This window comes from Anarhichas minor, unplaced genomic scaffold (genome assembly GCF_050575085.1).
Source record: "Anarhichas minor isolate MPS153535 unplaced genomic scaffold, ASM5057508v1 ptg000010l, whole genome shotgun sequence".
In the NCBI taxonomy this organism is placed as follows: domain Eukaryota; kingdom Metazoa; phylum Chordata; class Actinopteri; order Perciformes; family Anarhichadidae; genus Anarhichas; species Anarhichas minor.
The window spans coordinates 14430214-14446772 of NW_027466456.1; the positions used below are offsets into that span (position 1 = coordinate 14430214).

A 16559-nucleotide genomic window follows, 5' to 3' on the forward strand; every position below is an offset into this window, starting at 1 on the left:
CTCCCAAAGAAATGTCCTTTAGGCAGGATCTTGATCACTAAAATACTCAATATTTGAATCCAATCATATAAAAGCTGTTGATGCTACAAATGTCCCAACACAAACCAAAGTGGACGCTGCTAGCAAACAGTACTCTGGTGTTGCTAAGGAGTGATAAACACAGCTCTTTACAGCTGCAGTCATCATTTTGGGAGAGCCAAAAAGCCCTCGAGATGTTTTGAACGAATGAAACAAAATCATGCGTTTTTGCTTTTTTTTTTTTTTTTTTTTACACAGTTCTAATACAAAGAGTGTTTGTTATTTGTGTGACGTCTCACACATGCTATATTAGACCAGGCATTGCTGTCCTCTTACAGCAAACTACAGCACACATGGAAGAAGAAGCCAGAGCGTTGATAGTTTAGGTAGAGGCTTGCTTAATTCCGATCAACATTAGATACATGCCTCCCATGGGAAAAAATATTTCCGATGCACTCCCCTGTTATTTTTAGTTCCAGGACGGGAAGCCCGTGTCAGCCGTGTGTTTACCTAATTGTATTTACCGACACTCTAATTGCCAGCACGCGCCATGTATGCCGGCTAATAACTTTAATGGGACTCATTCATCGATGTTTATAGAGTTGCTGCTAATAAGCATGGTGCAGTAATAAGCTATAATTTGATGGCAAATTTATTACAACAAAACATTTTAGAGGGAAAAAAAAGAGACTCATTGAATGGCGCAGCAGAGGAGAGAAACTCACACAGCTGCAAAAATTCACTTGCAAGGATTACAGGTGAGTATATGTCAGTTAGTCTGCCCATTTCAGGTTCCTTTTGAAATGCCAAGTTTTCATCACCATCTTATAAGCTTTGCAAGAGGACAATGTCTCCAAGAGTTGCATATTTCAGCCAATACTACTCAGTACACGTGAGGGGAACCAATATTTGGCTAAAGTGCCATCTAGCAAAACCCTGTCCATTAATGTCCCTGCTCTCTGGGCCCACAGAGCACAACTTGCCTGCTGTGCAGCACCAGTGGTTTAGTCAAGACCCCCTCAGCTGAGGCCAAAACAAACCAAGACCGGACATGAGCACTACCGCCCCGTGCTGTGGCAACGCACTGAGGCACAGCTCAACAGAGAATGAAACGCCAAAAAAGTGCCAGTGCTACCAAGATGATGTCAATTAAGTCTAACGAGGGATAATGGCTGCGGAGGAAGTTTAAACTGACAACATAATGTGTAATTCTACTTGTATGGGAAACAAAAACACCAAAATACACTTTTCCAATCATTTGGAGTGTTTCTCTCGGGCTAGTAAAGACTGATGCCTTGAATACGCAGAGAAATGTGTTGTAGTCACGAGAGTCTGTCGGACCTGGAGAGGAAACTTGTTTCTTTAGTTACAGACTTAGAAATCTAAGCAACACGCAATCTGTGAATGATCTGTTCTGCAGTGTTTGTTATAATACCCGGTAGGCCTGTTATTACTGCACATGGAGAACACTTTATTTAGAGAACAGGCTGTTATGATACAAAGCCTTATTTGGCAACGCTGCCGTTCATGTGGCCGACCACAAGTTAGAAAAGGCATCATTTCTTGCACTGCGGTAAAAGTATTGCCTCGCCCCGTCTCTAATTGACTGACCTTTGTTGTCAATGAGGAAGGTGTATGAAGCCAGTGAGTCTTGGTAGTAGGTGACATCCTCCAAGATGTACGCCAGGTTCACATCCACCCCGACCACGCCCAGGAGAAGGTTACCGAAATAACAGGGCCGGCTCACGGTCATAATAAACCCTGGAGAGAGAAGAAGAAGCTCAGTAAAGTTAGTGCAACCCCTCGTGTTTTGTCTTTTTTTTTTTTAAGTCATTGTGTTTTTGCAATTCAGCTCTATTGAGCTCCTTTCAATAAATCAATGCCGAATACGAATTTCAGTTTTCCTTCTGTAAATGTGTTTATCCAATGACTACTTTCACATTCTGGGAAATATCTTCACTTTCTTGTTGAGACTTAGATGAGAAGATCAATACCAGTCTCATATCTGCACGATAAATATGAACCAAGAGCCAGCTGGCCATTAGCTTAGCTTAGCTTAGCATAAAGAGTGGAAGCAGGGGGAAACAGCTAGCCTGGCTCTGTCCAAAGGAAACAAATCTGCCTACCAGCACATCGAAAGCTCATCAACACAAACTGTATCTTGTTACATGTCTCCCCTGGTAAGCCACTGTCTAAAGCAAACAATCTCACTAATCTTAGCATGTAAAACCACGACTTTCTGTTTTTGTATGCATTAAACAAACAAGATATATTTTTTTTTTTTTTTTTTTTTTTTTTTTTAGAGATTAGACAAGAGCGCTTTAGGTGTGTGTGTGTCTCTTTGGACAGAGCCTAGCTGCTCCGTTTCCAGTCTTTATGCTAATTGTCTGCTTGCTCGTGTTCAGCTTACAGATACGAGAGTCGTGTCAATCTTCTCATTTGACTCTCTGACTGAATTTATGTTCTCTCAGGTCAATTTTATTCAACTGATCTGGACTTCCTGATGAAAGCTTTTTGCTATTTGGCCCAAAATTAAAATGTCATTCAATATTGGTCGAGGCTATCCGTCCAAACCACTCACCATCTCCCATAGGGTCAGAGTAGGGCAGGCTGAAGCGGGCCAGGTCGATCATGCGATTGGGCAGATTGATGTAGAAGCGGCCCACTGTCGTCTCCAGGTTACTCAGCTGGTTTAGCACCATCATGCTTCCCTTCACCACCGGCATCATGGAAGCTCCTGCTGATCCAGACGAGGACATCGCAGAGGAGCGGTCTCGGTCAGACTTTCGGTCCACACCGTACTTAACCGAATTCTGCTCTGCGAGATCCCTCAAGAAGGCCAGCTCCTTCAGGCCTGTTACTCCCTCTGGAGGAGCAGGGAATGGGATAGAGCATGGGTTTAGGATAAGGAGGGAGAGACAAATTCAATTGATTTATTCAAACAGGGATATCAAAAACAAATCCTTAATTGACAGCATGGCTGAAGGTCTATTGAACAGGTTAATAGTGCAAATGAAAAGAGGAGGGAGTGGTTGAAAGGAGGTAAAAAGAGTAAACAGCTCTTCACTAAAGAGCGTGTGACTCCTACTATAAAAGGGCAACCCGCGGTTTTCTTTGTTCCCCTCTAGCTATAAAACAATAAAAAATAAACTTTGTTTAAGCAGCAAGACAACCTGCATTGAACAGGATCATTAATCAAAGCACATACTATACATTGCAACATGGATTTCCCAAACTTATTAGGAATGGCAGCAGAGATATTTCATACATGCAGGCCCTGACTTGTGAACCTGCATCATGATCTCTATAAGCTTTATTTGTTCAATCCTGTGCTCTCTCTGCCAAGTAACGATCGTCGTCTGTGAAGCTCAGATATCACGACACGAATAAATCCCTCATCGCTTTAAAGCAGATATGCAGCCGAGTCGTTAACGCACTCTTCAGACTCTTTTCCAAGCCCCATAAGGTCATTTAGAGGAGGATGGATAGCCATGGCTGGCCCCCCGACAGCTGTCACCTGGAACATTTGAGAGCACAGAATGTCTGCCAGTATCCAATCATTGACTGGATTACAGCAGAATCCCTTTTTGATGCCGAGGCTCTGCTGATCATCACGCCGGGCGACTGATGGGAGGCGATGTCGTCATGGGTGGCAATGTCAAACCAACACAAAGGAGAAAGTTTGCTGACAGCACAGGTTTCTGTTCACTTTAATTTATAAAAGGGGGAGAATCCATTTCCACTCTTCTTTCTACGATAGCTGTAATGATCCTTAATACCCAAATTATTATTTAATATGAAAAAAATGTAGCTATATGCAAAATATGTAGGGTAAAAACCATACTCAAGCTAGTAGTTCATTCAGCAGGTTATTCAGGCCACCATACACAGTTTTGGTGAGGGAGGTGGGCATCTCATAAATACACACACACACACAACTGTGGCTTATACTGCCAAGGGACTGCTGATCTCCTTGAACAATCGTCACTTCACATTTGGCAGGGGATGCAGTGAATAAGACACACACACCCACAGTGGGCCTTTCAGCTGTGCAACAGCGTCAAAACAAATGTTGTTTTGGTTATGCATTGCTAATAAACTCAGAGGACGATAGATTTCTGCATCCTTTTCATCATGGAGCTCTTTAAAACAGCCAAAGGTCCTCTGTCAGTCAAACACAGAGTGAGCAGCACGCCCTTTGAAGTCTCACTCTCTCCTCTCTTAGATGTACCTAATTATCATTCTCAGATGCAAAAATGATTTGTATTAATGGTGGACTAATGCATGCACAGCAGAGGTGTGTGTGTGTGTTGCAGAGGGAGGCGGGGATTAGAGGAGGCAGATGGACAGACGAGGACAATAAAAGAGGAAAAGGAAGCATACACATTAACTAACACACACACACACACACACACACACACACACACACACACACACACACACACACACACACACACACACACACACACACACACACACACACAGAGAAAAAAAAAGCCTTTGAGGTTTCTGAGCACCTCTCTAACCTTCATTCTTCTCTTGAGCACATTGTACCCAAGAACATAGAGGAAGGATATCTAACATACAGAAACGGCTCCCAGCTGACCAGATACGTGCAAAAACAAGAACAAATAAAATAAAATCTAAAAGAATGTCGAGGATATGTGACTAACACAGCTCCAAAATTGTGTTTCGTGACTTTATTTTTTTTAAAGATGTGATTTTTCAGCTGGGACGCTATTCTAAAATACCCAAATAAGTACTTTGTTTAAGTACAAGTAGGGCATCTTTGGATCTTATTTTTCAAAACAATGCTTGGAATTTATTAGATTGTTTTTTTTGAATATCAAAAAACAGGTGGAAATTTGATTAGAAAAAATAAATAAATGTGAAATCTCTGTGATAATGGCGTTTTAAAAATTCCATTTGCAGCACAATACTCGGGGTTAACCAATTATTGTTCAGGGAAATCAGCATTTTGTGATCATTTCTTACCTTTGATGTAAATGTAAATACAAGTGACCTACCGTTCATGAGAGCGTAGGTGAGGATCATGACCGAGTTGTTGAGGTGTCGGTTCTCCTCTCTCACCACACTGAGCGTCGCTCTCTTCTCCTGCTCCGACGACTCTCGGGATGTGATCCCGGACGACAGGTAGACGATCACCATGTCTGTGGCTGATAGAACACAGAAACAAAATCAACGCTCGTGTCAAGTTATATCACACAAATTGACGAGTGAGTAGATTATGTTGGAAAATAATAGCTGGAACTGAGGCAGCACACGGACACGATCTTACTATGCAGCGTCAGCACATATTTCTTACTGGCACTGTGCTTGCAGAGACTGCTGGTGTTTCGGAGCAGCTGGAAGGCCTTCTGGAAGCCCGCTGCGTGCTGTGTGGCTCCATCTGACGCCTTGATGTTGGAGATGAAGGTGCTCATCTTCCTCTTGGTCTCGCTGGTGGCCGGAGAGAGCAGACTCTTATAGCACTGGTCCAGAGAACAGGAGCGAACCGCCTCGGCCACTGACAAAATGGAGATCTGGAGAGGAGTGATAATGAGATTCATACAAACATGTTAGTTGGAGAAACACTGAAATGTTGTTGGCCTTTCTTTTTATTCTCAAAAACATTTTAGCATATTTGATGCTCTCTAAACTTGCGTTAAACTCTGCATTCTTCATAATAAAGCCAGAGAGACGAGGTCCAATCCCTTTCACTAACCTTGTCATGTTCATCGACGGCGTTGAGGATGACCAGCGCAGAGTCCCTGGCGATCTGAAGCTGGGTGTCGGTTACAGACGCTCCGTGGTCCACCATCACCACGATGTGTTTAGATTGGGGTCGCACTGCAGACACATACACAGGCCTGGAGGAACACACACAAATACAAATACATGAAATGATAAAATGCTAAAATAAAACAGATTAAAGTGCATTAACTACGGAAACACGTGATGTCGTTTTCCGTGAGCCGAGTAAATGTTAATCGCATCTCACGTATCTGTTAACTAAACATTGCGTCTTTCTCTTTCAGCCTTTCCTCATTCGTTGTCTCTCTTGGGTGGCTTTTGACGGTGTGTCTGCACTCAACTGCAGATTTCACAAGAGATCCTCTTCCCTTTACTGTTATTCTTACTGGAGGTTCAACACTTTCTTCGTTTCCCGCTGTCAATGCCGAGGTTATTTATCGAAAAATTATTTGTGCACAATTTCCGACAAAAGTATATTTTCAATATTTGGTGCACAAGTTAATATAGGTGTAGGATCAGCTTGATGGGGTGCAGCGATTAGGGTGGTCAGCGCCTGTGTGTGTGGTCTACTGGACAAGGAGACACTAACACAGGCTGGAGAAAGGAAGTGATGTTCTCACAAAGCCTCATTCACACTTGAAGCGAGCCAAGTAACGTCATTTCTCTCATGGCTGTATGCCAGCTCACTGACTTGAACAGCCAGAAAATAAAAAATAAAAAAATAAAAAAGACATGACTGAAAAATAAAAAAATAAAAGAAGTGAGAGCCAATGCAAAAGAATATAGAAAGAAAAGATGAGAGAGAGAGAACAGAAACGTCTTTCAGCCGCGGCCACAAGAAAAACCACAACACTGGAGGTGTGAGATTCCAACAGGCTTTAGTGGGACTGAGTTACATTCCTGCCAAGGGCATGTGTGGTCAGGGTGTGTGAGGGCGGCATGCCATCAATATGCCCTCTGGGCCACCCCACAGCAACTGACTGAGAGGAGGGGTGAGGAGGATGAGGAGGAGGAGGAGGGGTGGAAGAGGAGGAGAGGTGGAAGAGGGCAGGAACAAGTTGATGTGGTTTTGACGTCAGCTAGCCCGTTCTGATACTTTGCCAAGTGAGCGATATCTGTCAACAAGTTGTGTGTTTGGCAAGAACGTCGAGCTTGATAATTAAAAAGAAAAAGTTAAACAAAAGGAGAAGTTGGTCTCAATACCTGCTGCGGTGCTCGTAACTTCCCTTGCACTGAAACTTGTGTGCAGGGAAGACTGTGAAGATGCCCTCCTCTGAGCTGAAGTACTGCCACTTTATCCCCGGGTTGGACTTCAGGTTGTCTGCCAATACTGTAGAGGGAAGAGACAGACAGGGAACAGCAAACATGTTAAAAACAGAGGGAAGGACAAAGGGGACAAGGGAGTGAGAAACAGGGAGGAGAGAGATCAAGGAAGGAAAACCAAAGTTGAAAAGGCAGGATGGAAGGGAAGGAAGTGAAACATGTGAGTAAGTAAGGAATTCAGTTCTTTTGAGAGTTTCTCTTTATTAAGATTTATCCTTTAATGTCACAACGTCTTTAAGGAGGGAGACTTTTGAAGTTCAGGTTAACTGTGATCCCTGTTTGAATCCGAGGAAGCGAGAGAAACCAATCTCATGATCTTATCTTAATCCCCGTATTATGTGGAATGCTCGAGGTGTAAGAAAAAAAGGCGAATTTGACCGCAGGACGTTTGTGTTTATTCGCCCCAAAGTGACGATGTCGGCAACTGTATTTCCTATGATGGTAAAGGCATGACCCACCCTACTCTGCCTCTGATTGGCTAAAATTATATTCTTACTTAAACCCTAACTAATCTCACTCCTCATGCCTAAACCTGACAAACCCAACCAACAAAGGCAACGAGTACTAGCCAATCCAAGTCATGACTTTGCCACCCAAAGGACTAAAATGTTGGGTACTGTACAGACATTAGTAGTATGTTGTTGATCCAAAATCTAAGCCAATAAGCTCTTAGATCAGGGGGAGGATGCCAAGCATTTCCCATCATGCCCTGCCGTTTTGCAGTCGGTGGAGAGCAACTGCGGCTGCCTTGATCTTGGAGGTTATAGTTGCATATGTTTAACTAACCAGCATGCATTGTGTGGCGGTCGCTTCTGTGCAGGCCTGGCTCATCTTGAACAAGCCTATTTTAAACTCACGTACACACAAACTTTTTTATCTTGTCTACTTTCCCTCTGATAAACAGTTGTTTTCTGTTATTGGCCTTTTCCCAACTAATTAAAATCTATACACATTTACCTCTCATAGAATAAATGAACTTGATGAAGAACGCTTCAACTACTGCGAAGTAACACAGTACATTTCTTTAATTTACCGAAAAAATAATAATAATCCGTGTGTCATTACTGCGACTGCAGGGCGAGACATAACAGCCTTAACTGCAACCTCTGCAGAGACACTAGCAGCATATTTGCTCAAAACTAAACAGACAGATTTTTTTTACTGGGTCACAGAGTCAACAGTATCTTCACAGAGATCCCATCACAAAGCCAGCAACTTCCTTTCCGCTCACTGCAACACAAAACGGCCTTCCACAAAGAGACGGGGGGGGGGGAAGGGAGTTAGAGAGCCACAAATAGAAACTTTGGGCCCTTTACAGGCGAAAACAGAGACGGAGAGGGAGGAAACAGAGCGCAGCCATCAGTAGGCTTTAGTAAAGTTACATAATACTATAATGCAGCCGTTAAATCAATTAATCTCTTAAAAAAACACAGACAAGCAGACCAGCATGGCAAATACATTCAGTCCAAAATAATATTTTTCTAAGACAGTTTGTTTGATTTAGCCAGGTATTACTGTACAACATCTAATTTCTCATGACTAATAAATATTCATTGTGGTTTCTGCAGGTCATTGGCAGCTGTGCACATCCACCAACTATTTTGCCATTTAGCTGACTATTTGTTATTACTAAGGTGGTTTCCACAGAAGGATAGAGTTTCAATACCTTGTTAATTAAGTCTTAAGACATGCTAACCGCCATTCATGCAGAACATCTGGGTCTTAATCGTCTCAAAATGTGGACGTTGGCTTGTGATCACATCGAATTAATCACCTGCTAACGAGAACCTGTTTCAAACTTTTCCAACCTCCCGGCAATATTACGAGCCAAAGGCAATTAAATTTGCTATGGTCGGGGGGGAAAATCACATGTCAAATATTCAACTAATGCTAAAACCCAAAACAAATTAAAAATATACACAAATAGATAAATTACAGAAAAACTGTGAACCCGTCCAACTGTCAAACATTATAAACAGCATCAAAATGCACCTCTGACCACATGTACTTGGCAAAGACATCACGTTTCTGAGACACTGTTGGTTCTTGCACCCCACTGTCATACATCATCCCTGCCCGGTCACTCCATCCATCTCTGAGGCTCATATAAACAGGAAACACTCAGTCGTGTTGACAGTGGAAGAAGGACTGTGTATACATCTGACAGGCTACAGTGCTCCACTCTGCCATCAGTGTTTAGATCTTCCCAGAAACAGATGGACAAGCCAAGAATTAGGACCCAAATGATGACACCCATTTCCTACAACCTTAATACTACTCAAAGTGCCACTTGTATCTGCTAGCTCCCTCACTCTTCCATTTAAACTTAGGGAACAGACATGATGTTCTTAATAACCTTTATTACTAATGAGTCAAGCCGTTAAATAAATATTTTACTGAAACATTACAGCATAATTGTGTTATATATTTCTGTTTTCTCCATGAAAGACAAGAATCAAGTCTACAAACATGCTACAGCAACTCTGTGAGGTTATACTTCGGCACAGCAGCGCTTTGAGCTAAATGCTAATGGGGATGTCAATGGTTCTGCTAATATTTGGTCAAAAAACAAAGCATTGGACAAACTCAAATTTGGACCCAACAATGGCGCTACATGTAAAATGAAGGGAGCACTAGAGTTGTTATGATCTATCCTATGGGAAGCATGACTGTCATGGAAATCCATCCGGTAGTTGTTTAGATATTTGACTCAATATCGGCACGCACCCCACGCTGCCACTACAAGGTCAGGAAGTCAGAACGCTGCATCGCTTGGGAACCGTAGATGTCTGTACTAAATTTTGTGCCAAAACGTGTATGTGGAGATATTTCACAAGATAAGGTGAAAACTTGTGGCGTAAGACGGAAAGTCAGGGGATAAACAAACAATGATTGGGATTTCTCCTGCGGGGACCAAGCATCGGTGTGAACAATTTCACAGCAATGTGTAGTTAAAATATTCTAGTCTGGACGACAGCGGTCGTCCTTGCTCTCCATGGAGACCCGGCATTAGCGTGGCTTATAGACAAACACATTGATTATACCCACGTTATTGTGAGCATTTGCATGCCTTTGTGGTGCTACATTTTCACTCACATCACATGGGTTTTCAAAATAAAAATCAGGCCCTGTACAACTTACACAACATGAGCACTATACTGTTGTTAGTTTGAGTTCTGTCAACTTGAAAAGGCCTTGCAGCGCGACAAGTCTTCTGACTGGACAGAGAATTATTAGGTTATAGGTCACACACGTAGCCAAAGAACTTGGCATTGGTGAATGCAAGTCAGTGTGTCGAGTGGTAATCCAATTTAAAGTCGAAACTTTGGAAAAGTTAGAATGCCACGAAATGGATGAAATTGCGCAGGAGGGGAGGAAGGCTGCAGAAAGGGAAAAATGGATGAAAGAAGATGCATCAAACCACACAGCACTCTGCCACCAGTCATCTCTCGTCTACTTGTCTTTTCACTCCCACCTGCTGCCATCACTACTGATGTCTCTCACATCCACTATCTCTCTCCTATCTCCCCCTTTCTCCCCTCTAAAAAGAAGTAAAATTGAAGATGAGAGGAAAGAAGATGGAAAGAACACAATGCGGTCTTGATACAATTACTCTATTTCAATCAGCGCCCACCCCTTCTTTCTTCCCCTTCATTCATCATTCTCTCCCTCTCAATTATCCCTCCCTCTCTCACCCGCTTCCCCCTTCCTCCCCCCTCTGTAGCTGCTTGTTTAGACTGGGCTGAGACAAATGGGAGAGAATGAATGCGCTGGGAACGTGGGGGTCAAGGAGGGCCGAGTGTGAGGGACAGGGAGAGGAGAGGGGTAACTTGAACTTGCCGTGACTGGCTTGCAAGGAAAAGAACACCCAGCCGATGGTGACGCGTTATGAATGGCCGTCATTATGAATGGTTCGCAGAGAGAGGAGCAGACTGGGGAGTCTGGAAAAAATGGGTGGGGGCAGTAGAACAAATGAAGGACAGAAGAAGAACAAATGATGTTGGAAGCTTCCTGTAAAAAGGGAAGGAAGAGGGGGGCCTGGTGCAATACCCAGGGTGTAAAGGAGGTGCAATTATTCACATAAACTAGTTTGTATCAACTGTCCTCCAAACACATCCAGGCAAAAGTGCTGATCTGTTCCCAATGGACAAACCTGAAGGCAGGACGAAAAACTTGGAATCATGGAGAGATGCAATTAACCGTAGAAATGGGGATAACGGCACACACCTTCAGATTTACAAAGTACTCTGATGGAGCCACCCGGTTTCTGACGTCTGTAAAGTGTGGGGAGGGTGGAGGGTTCAGGGGCTGTTTGATGATCCGACAAGCACTTAATGTGAAGGATACTGACGTCTTTAAACAGTCTCTCCAAGATGGTGGTGCAGAGTTTATTTGGGATAATTACGCAATTTGATGTGATTTTACAACATACTGCAGTAAGTAAGATAGCCATGTAATAAATTCAGTCTACAAGGTGACTTTAGTGCTTTCCACAATTTTAATTTTTAAAATACAACTTTTGTAGAAATATTTGGGGGATTATAAAATGTACACTTACTCGCAAATCTTACAGAGATGGGCTTAGGTTGAATTATTACGATCATGCAATCACAAATTCCTGGAGGGAATGTGTGCTGGACTGAAACTGGAAGTTTGAGAGACACAAGGAAAGTGAGTTGAATATTCCGGGAAATGCAGAACCATATGTGTGATGAATGCATGTCGTACAGCTGGATATGTCTTCTGTGGAAGCAGCGGGGACACACCGTTAACCAAGTGATGGCATCAGAACAGAAAAACAGGGGAAAGTAGGCCTTTGCCTGGTTTTTAGTGAATTTGCTCCATTTCTTCCTAATCAAACGCAGACTGACATATGTGGTGCAGACACATGTGGGTTTTACATTCTGATATTCTGCTTATGCAATCTGGAGCCTCAATAAACGTGTAGTGGGAGCAATGAGAACACCATTAAACTTATTTGCATTGCGCTCTCTTGGATGACTTGTGAGGACGCCGTTGAGGTTACATGTAGGGACCATGATGACAGACATGAACACGCCGCAACTGATGCTAGTCCTATTTGAGGTGAAGTGAGGCCTGAAACAAAGAACTGACAAAGCCCGTTGACGACAGGGTGGTAAAAACACACACTACCTGAATACAATCGCAGAGTTCAAAGTCAAACAAAGTGAATTTGATGCCAGGCTGTGAAAAACATTTTAAAATCAAACCAGATGAAAAACAGTGGAGAGACAGAAAGAGAAGAAAGTGTGAGTGAGGGAGCACAGGACGGACTGTGAAAGCTGAAGACACGCACAGCTAATTATTTCCATCTCAGATCACTGTCCTCTCCTTTTAACATTTAGAAGATAAGAAGAACAGAGAAGATAATACAACTTCTTAATTAAAATCTGGTTCCTGTGGCAATTGCTGATAAATTATTCAACATTTTGGCGTGGAGTCCACAGCAGAAACAAATTAAGTCTCAAGTTTTCATGGTTTAAGCTTTGTGTGTCCGGGTTTCATTTGTTAAACCAGGTCAGTGTGTATGTTAGCAAATTCTCCTGTCATTTGGTGTGTGTGTGTGTGTGTGTGTGTGTGTCTGTGTGTCTAACAAACCTGAGTTGAGGTCCCGTCCAGGGTTGAACGCTCGGCTGTTGACGTTGGGGGAAAGTCTGTCACAGCAGATGGTCTTGGAGACATTGGTATTGAAGTTTCCATCAAACCTAAATACACACAAACGGGCAACATTTGAGAAACATTTAGAGCGTGTCGGACTCATTTGTGGGTGGAGCAGCTCTGAATTGTCTCTCCGCACTAACAGATTTACTACTCCACAGCTTAACTTCCAATAAAACCTAACTCACGGGTTTGCCAATACCTCTGACTTCATGGTAATGTTCATGTTTTATCGTAAATAAAACGTTTTTGACTGAGATCTACATGCTTTCCACAGATAGTAAAGAAATCCATGTGAAACCATGAAGTTAATGCAACTACATGAAACATCTGTTGAAACGAATCGCCCCTACTTGTTTGATCTGAGCTGAATTGTATTGCTGGCTTTATCATCGGTTGCCCAGACCTCACATTAAATCACAACTAATTGGCTAGTGAATAATATTTTCCACGGAAAACTACTTAAATTCTGCTTTTCTCCCAAATAAGTCGATACAGAATTCCCTGAATACATCTGAATGTGATTGTAGGAGGGGCTGCCCGCTTAATTAGAACCTCAAAACTTGTATCATCAGTCTCTGTCGTTTCCAAATCTTTGGAAATCATTTTGGGCGTCAAGCGACAACTTCAGGTCAGCTGGATATGAGACACTTCACTCTTCTATAAATGTGTGCATCACTGTGCCCAGCAATGGAGAAAGTAATCTTATGAATACAAATGTCATGTATTCTTTTATAATATGGAGCAAATACATTAATCTAAATTAAAAAAAAATTGTATTATCAGGAAAACTAGGTTATCGACACAAATGTGTCACAAATCCTGTGGTTGAAAACTGTCCCTGCATCACATCGTATACTGCAGTTTGTTAAAGGCATATTACATTTGTTGATGGTGAAGCCTTGTTTCCAGAGCTCGTATCTCGAGAGTTAAGAGCTTAGTTCAGAGTTAAAAGAGGCGGTATGCAGAGGAGCAGCCTGTTCTGCACTGCACCAAGCCTGGGTGCTTTGATCCTTCCATCCCTCCAACTACCTCCCCCCCTTTTCTGGCTCAGCAACATACACACACACACACATGTGCCCACTTATACACACACACACACACACATAAACACACACACGCGCTACACACTCTTTGGCTCCCTGTGCTTGCAGACCTGGCCCTGGCCCGGTTTGACTGACAGGTGCTGTGATGTACAGGCTGCGTTTGAACTTCACTCATTTAGAGTCCCATAAGGCCAAAGTCATTACTATTCTGCTTCAACTCACTTTGCATAGAGACGGTGGGCAAGGCGCTCAGCATAAATGTGTGCCAGATAAAAAATACATTTGCAGCCACTTTGAATTCCACATCAAAAACACATATGAGAACAAGCGAGCGAGAGAGAGCGAGAGCGAGAGAAATGAGGGGAGGAGGGCTTCGACTGTGATCAAATATTTTAATGAGGGTGAAAAAAAATCTGTTTTGCAATCAGGCTGGACTTACCAGACACAAGCCCAAACAACAGCACACGCTTGATTTGATTTACAGAATCTAAAGAATATAAGTCCATGTATGTTCCAAAAAATGCATGGCGCTTTAACTAATTCTTCCATTGAATATGCATATTAATAATGTATTGATGGAATGCTTGCTTGATTACCATACCACCCCACAAGGGGTTGTTCTCTATGCAGCCATTAGAAAAAGATCCTGAGGACAATTCAGCTGACAGAAAGCACCAGTAAAGGGACAGTGAGCTTCCCTTAAGAAGGATTCAAACTCAAATGTATTGGTTTCTAAATTTTGGCTGAAACACACTTTTCTTTGCCTTTAATACAGAATGAAACTGAAACACAAATCTTCACACCGGAGAAAAGACACGAAGCCTGCTGTCTTATAGCACGGAGTGAAACAGGCAGACGCCCGCCGCGTTCAGCAGTGACTTGGCATAAAACCCATTGTATTAAGATGAACCACGTATATCCACAGAGGAGGCAATCATACGGCATTCAAAAAGCCTAAAGAGTACAATCACCTTGAAGAGGCTTGCCGTTGTGCGAGCTCCAACGCCAGGAGTAATACTTTTTCTAATGTGTTTGCGATCCCTCAGTGAACAGCAGCGGTGAATGGAGAGCGCTTAAAGAAAGCTCGTATCTAAACAGATTTCATTGTGATATCATTATGTAGAGACCTGTTTGGTACCCAGCAGCTACTTTCACAAGAACGGAGGAAAAAGCTGCAGTGGATTATAATCCTGTGCTCTTTTTTTGGCATTGCATTGACTGCATTACACAGAGAGAGAGAGAGAGAGAGTTGTTTCTAATATTTTAGCCTTCCTCGTGTGTGGGGGAGACAAGATATTAGCAACACCTTTGAAAATCATGCGATCTGAAACAAACTAGTGTTTTAAATGTCTTCAATATTTGATCGCAAAGCAACTGTCCTGAATGCATTAGACTGTACAGCTAGCTATACATACAGATTGGGCCAACGGGACCAGAGCCCAGGGGCCTCTGACAGCGGGCCCCTCAGTGCTGGCTGTCCTGCGGGTGATCCTTGAACTTGAAGGCTTTTAGGCATCGTAAATGTACCACAATGCAGAATAAGTAAGGAATGGTGTGGGGGGCTTCTGGCTGCCGGATGATCTGGAGAATGAAAGTGTTTCAAAATGACTCCGGTTACTAACAATAGGATGACTGCAGTCGTTTAGATACAAGTCTGCGTGGGTGTGCGAGTACTGGAAACGGGCCAGCTAGTGGAGACCCAAAGACCTGCTCACAGCTTGAACTAACCTTGAATATCAGCAGAGCAGGGGAGGAAGGAAAATCAAAAGGGGCGGGATTGGAAGGAAGATGAAGAGGAAGGGAGTTTATCAAGAAGGGGGGGGGAAAGAGAATAAATGAATGTAAAGTTTAAGAGTGGGCAAGGACGGAGAAACAAAGAGCAAAAAAGAAAAGATTGATATTAACAGAGGCATGAGGACAGAGAGAAAAACTATGTACACCTGTTAAAGTCACTTAAACAAACCCCCTCCCCACCTGCCTGGGGTTTTGCCATCTCCACCGGTATCATCATCGCGCTGACTGAGCATCCAGAAGATCAGATTGATCTGAACCGCAAACTCTTGAGTAGCTGCTCACTGGTGCCATATATATATATATAAATATATATAAATATATACTCTTGATCTGGACTGTAAATCTGCCAAATAGCTCAGATGGTGAGAATTCCTCTGAAGAAACATGAGCTCTGTATTAGCACTATGATGTCCTTAATCTTTATGTTTAATTTATGAGTGACGGTATTGGACATTCTGCAATACCATCCCTCACATGATATTATGTTATCTGGTGTTCTGCCCAATCCCATGCTGTGTGTATACAACTTTTAGTTGAAAAACCTGCAATTAATACATTGAATTATTTCTTGAAACGGGTCGGGACACAGTACAGGAGATAGTGATGGACATGGACTTTACGTGAATCGGCACCATCAGGAGAGTTTGGACAAAAAAGGGATGGATTGCCGTGAATCCATGAACATCATCATCACCTCATTATACGTAGTCATGTGTAAACCTTTGCCTACTTTTGGATTGAGGTTTTAACAGGCTGCTGGTCAAAACACTGCGATGCAGATAGAACAGCCTAAGCCACCGTTGGGGACACCATGTTGTGTTTCCCTGCACCTCTATCGTCCTCTATGGTGGTGAGACACTTTGCGTCTTAAAAGGAACTCTTCAGGATCATAATTATGAATATCATTTTTCCTTGCACAGTCCATTTGCAGCTTATCTCCTCCAG

The 16559-nt window shown here is 42.8% G+C and overlaps 1 protein-coding gene across 1 annotated transcript in view; it reads right to left on the bottom strand.

Moving 5' to 3' along the window:
* Positions 1–16559, bottom strand: part of cachd1 (cache domain containing 1) — a 69961-nt gene that overhangs the window by 18934 nt on the left and 34468 nt on the right. Inside the window, exons 4-10 of the mRNA XM_076088330.1 lie at positions 12715–12821; positions 6976–7102; positions 5744–5888; positions 5345–5561; positions 5046–5195; positions 2600–2884; positions 1630–1779 (exon numbers count right to left, since the gene is read on the bottom strand). Coding sequence (XP_075944445.1) covers positions 1630–1779; positions 2600–2884; positions 5046–5195; positions 5345–5561; positions 5744–5888; positions 6976–7102; positions 12715–12821 — 1181 coding nt within the window. The remainder of the gene's footprint in view (positions 1–1629; positions 1780–2599; positions 2885–5045; positions 5196–5344; positions 5562–5743; positions 5889–6975; positions 7103–12714; positions 12822–16559) is intronic.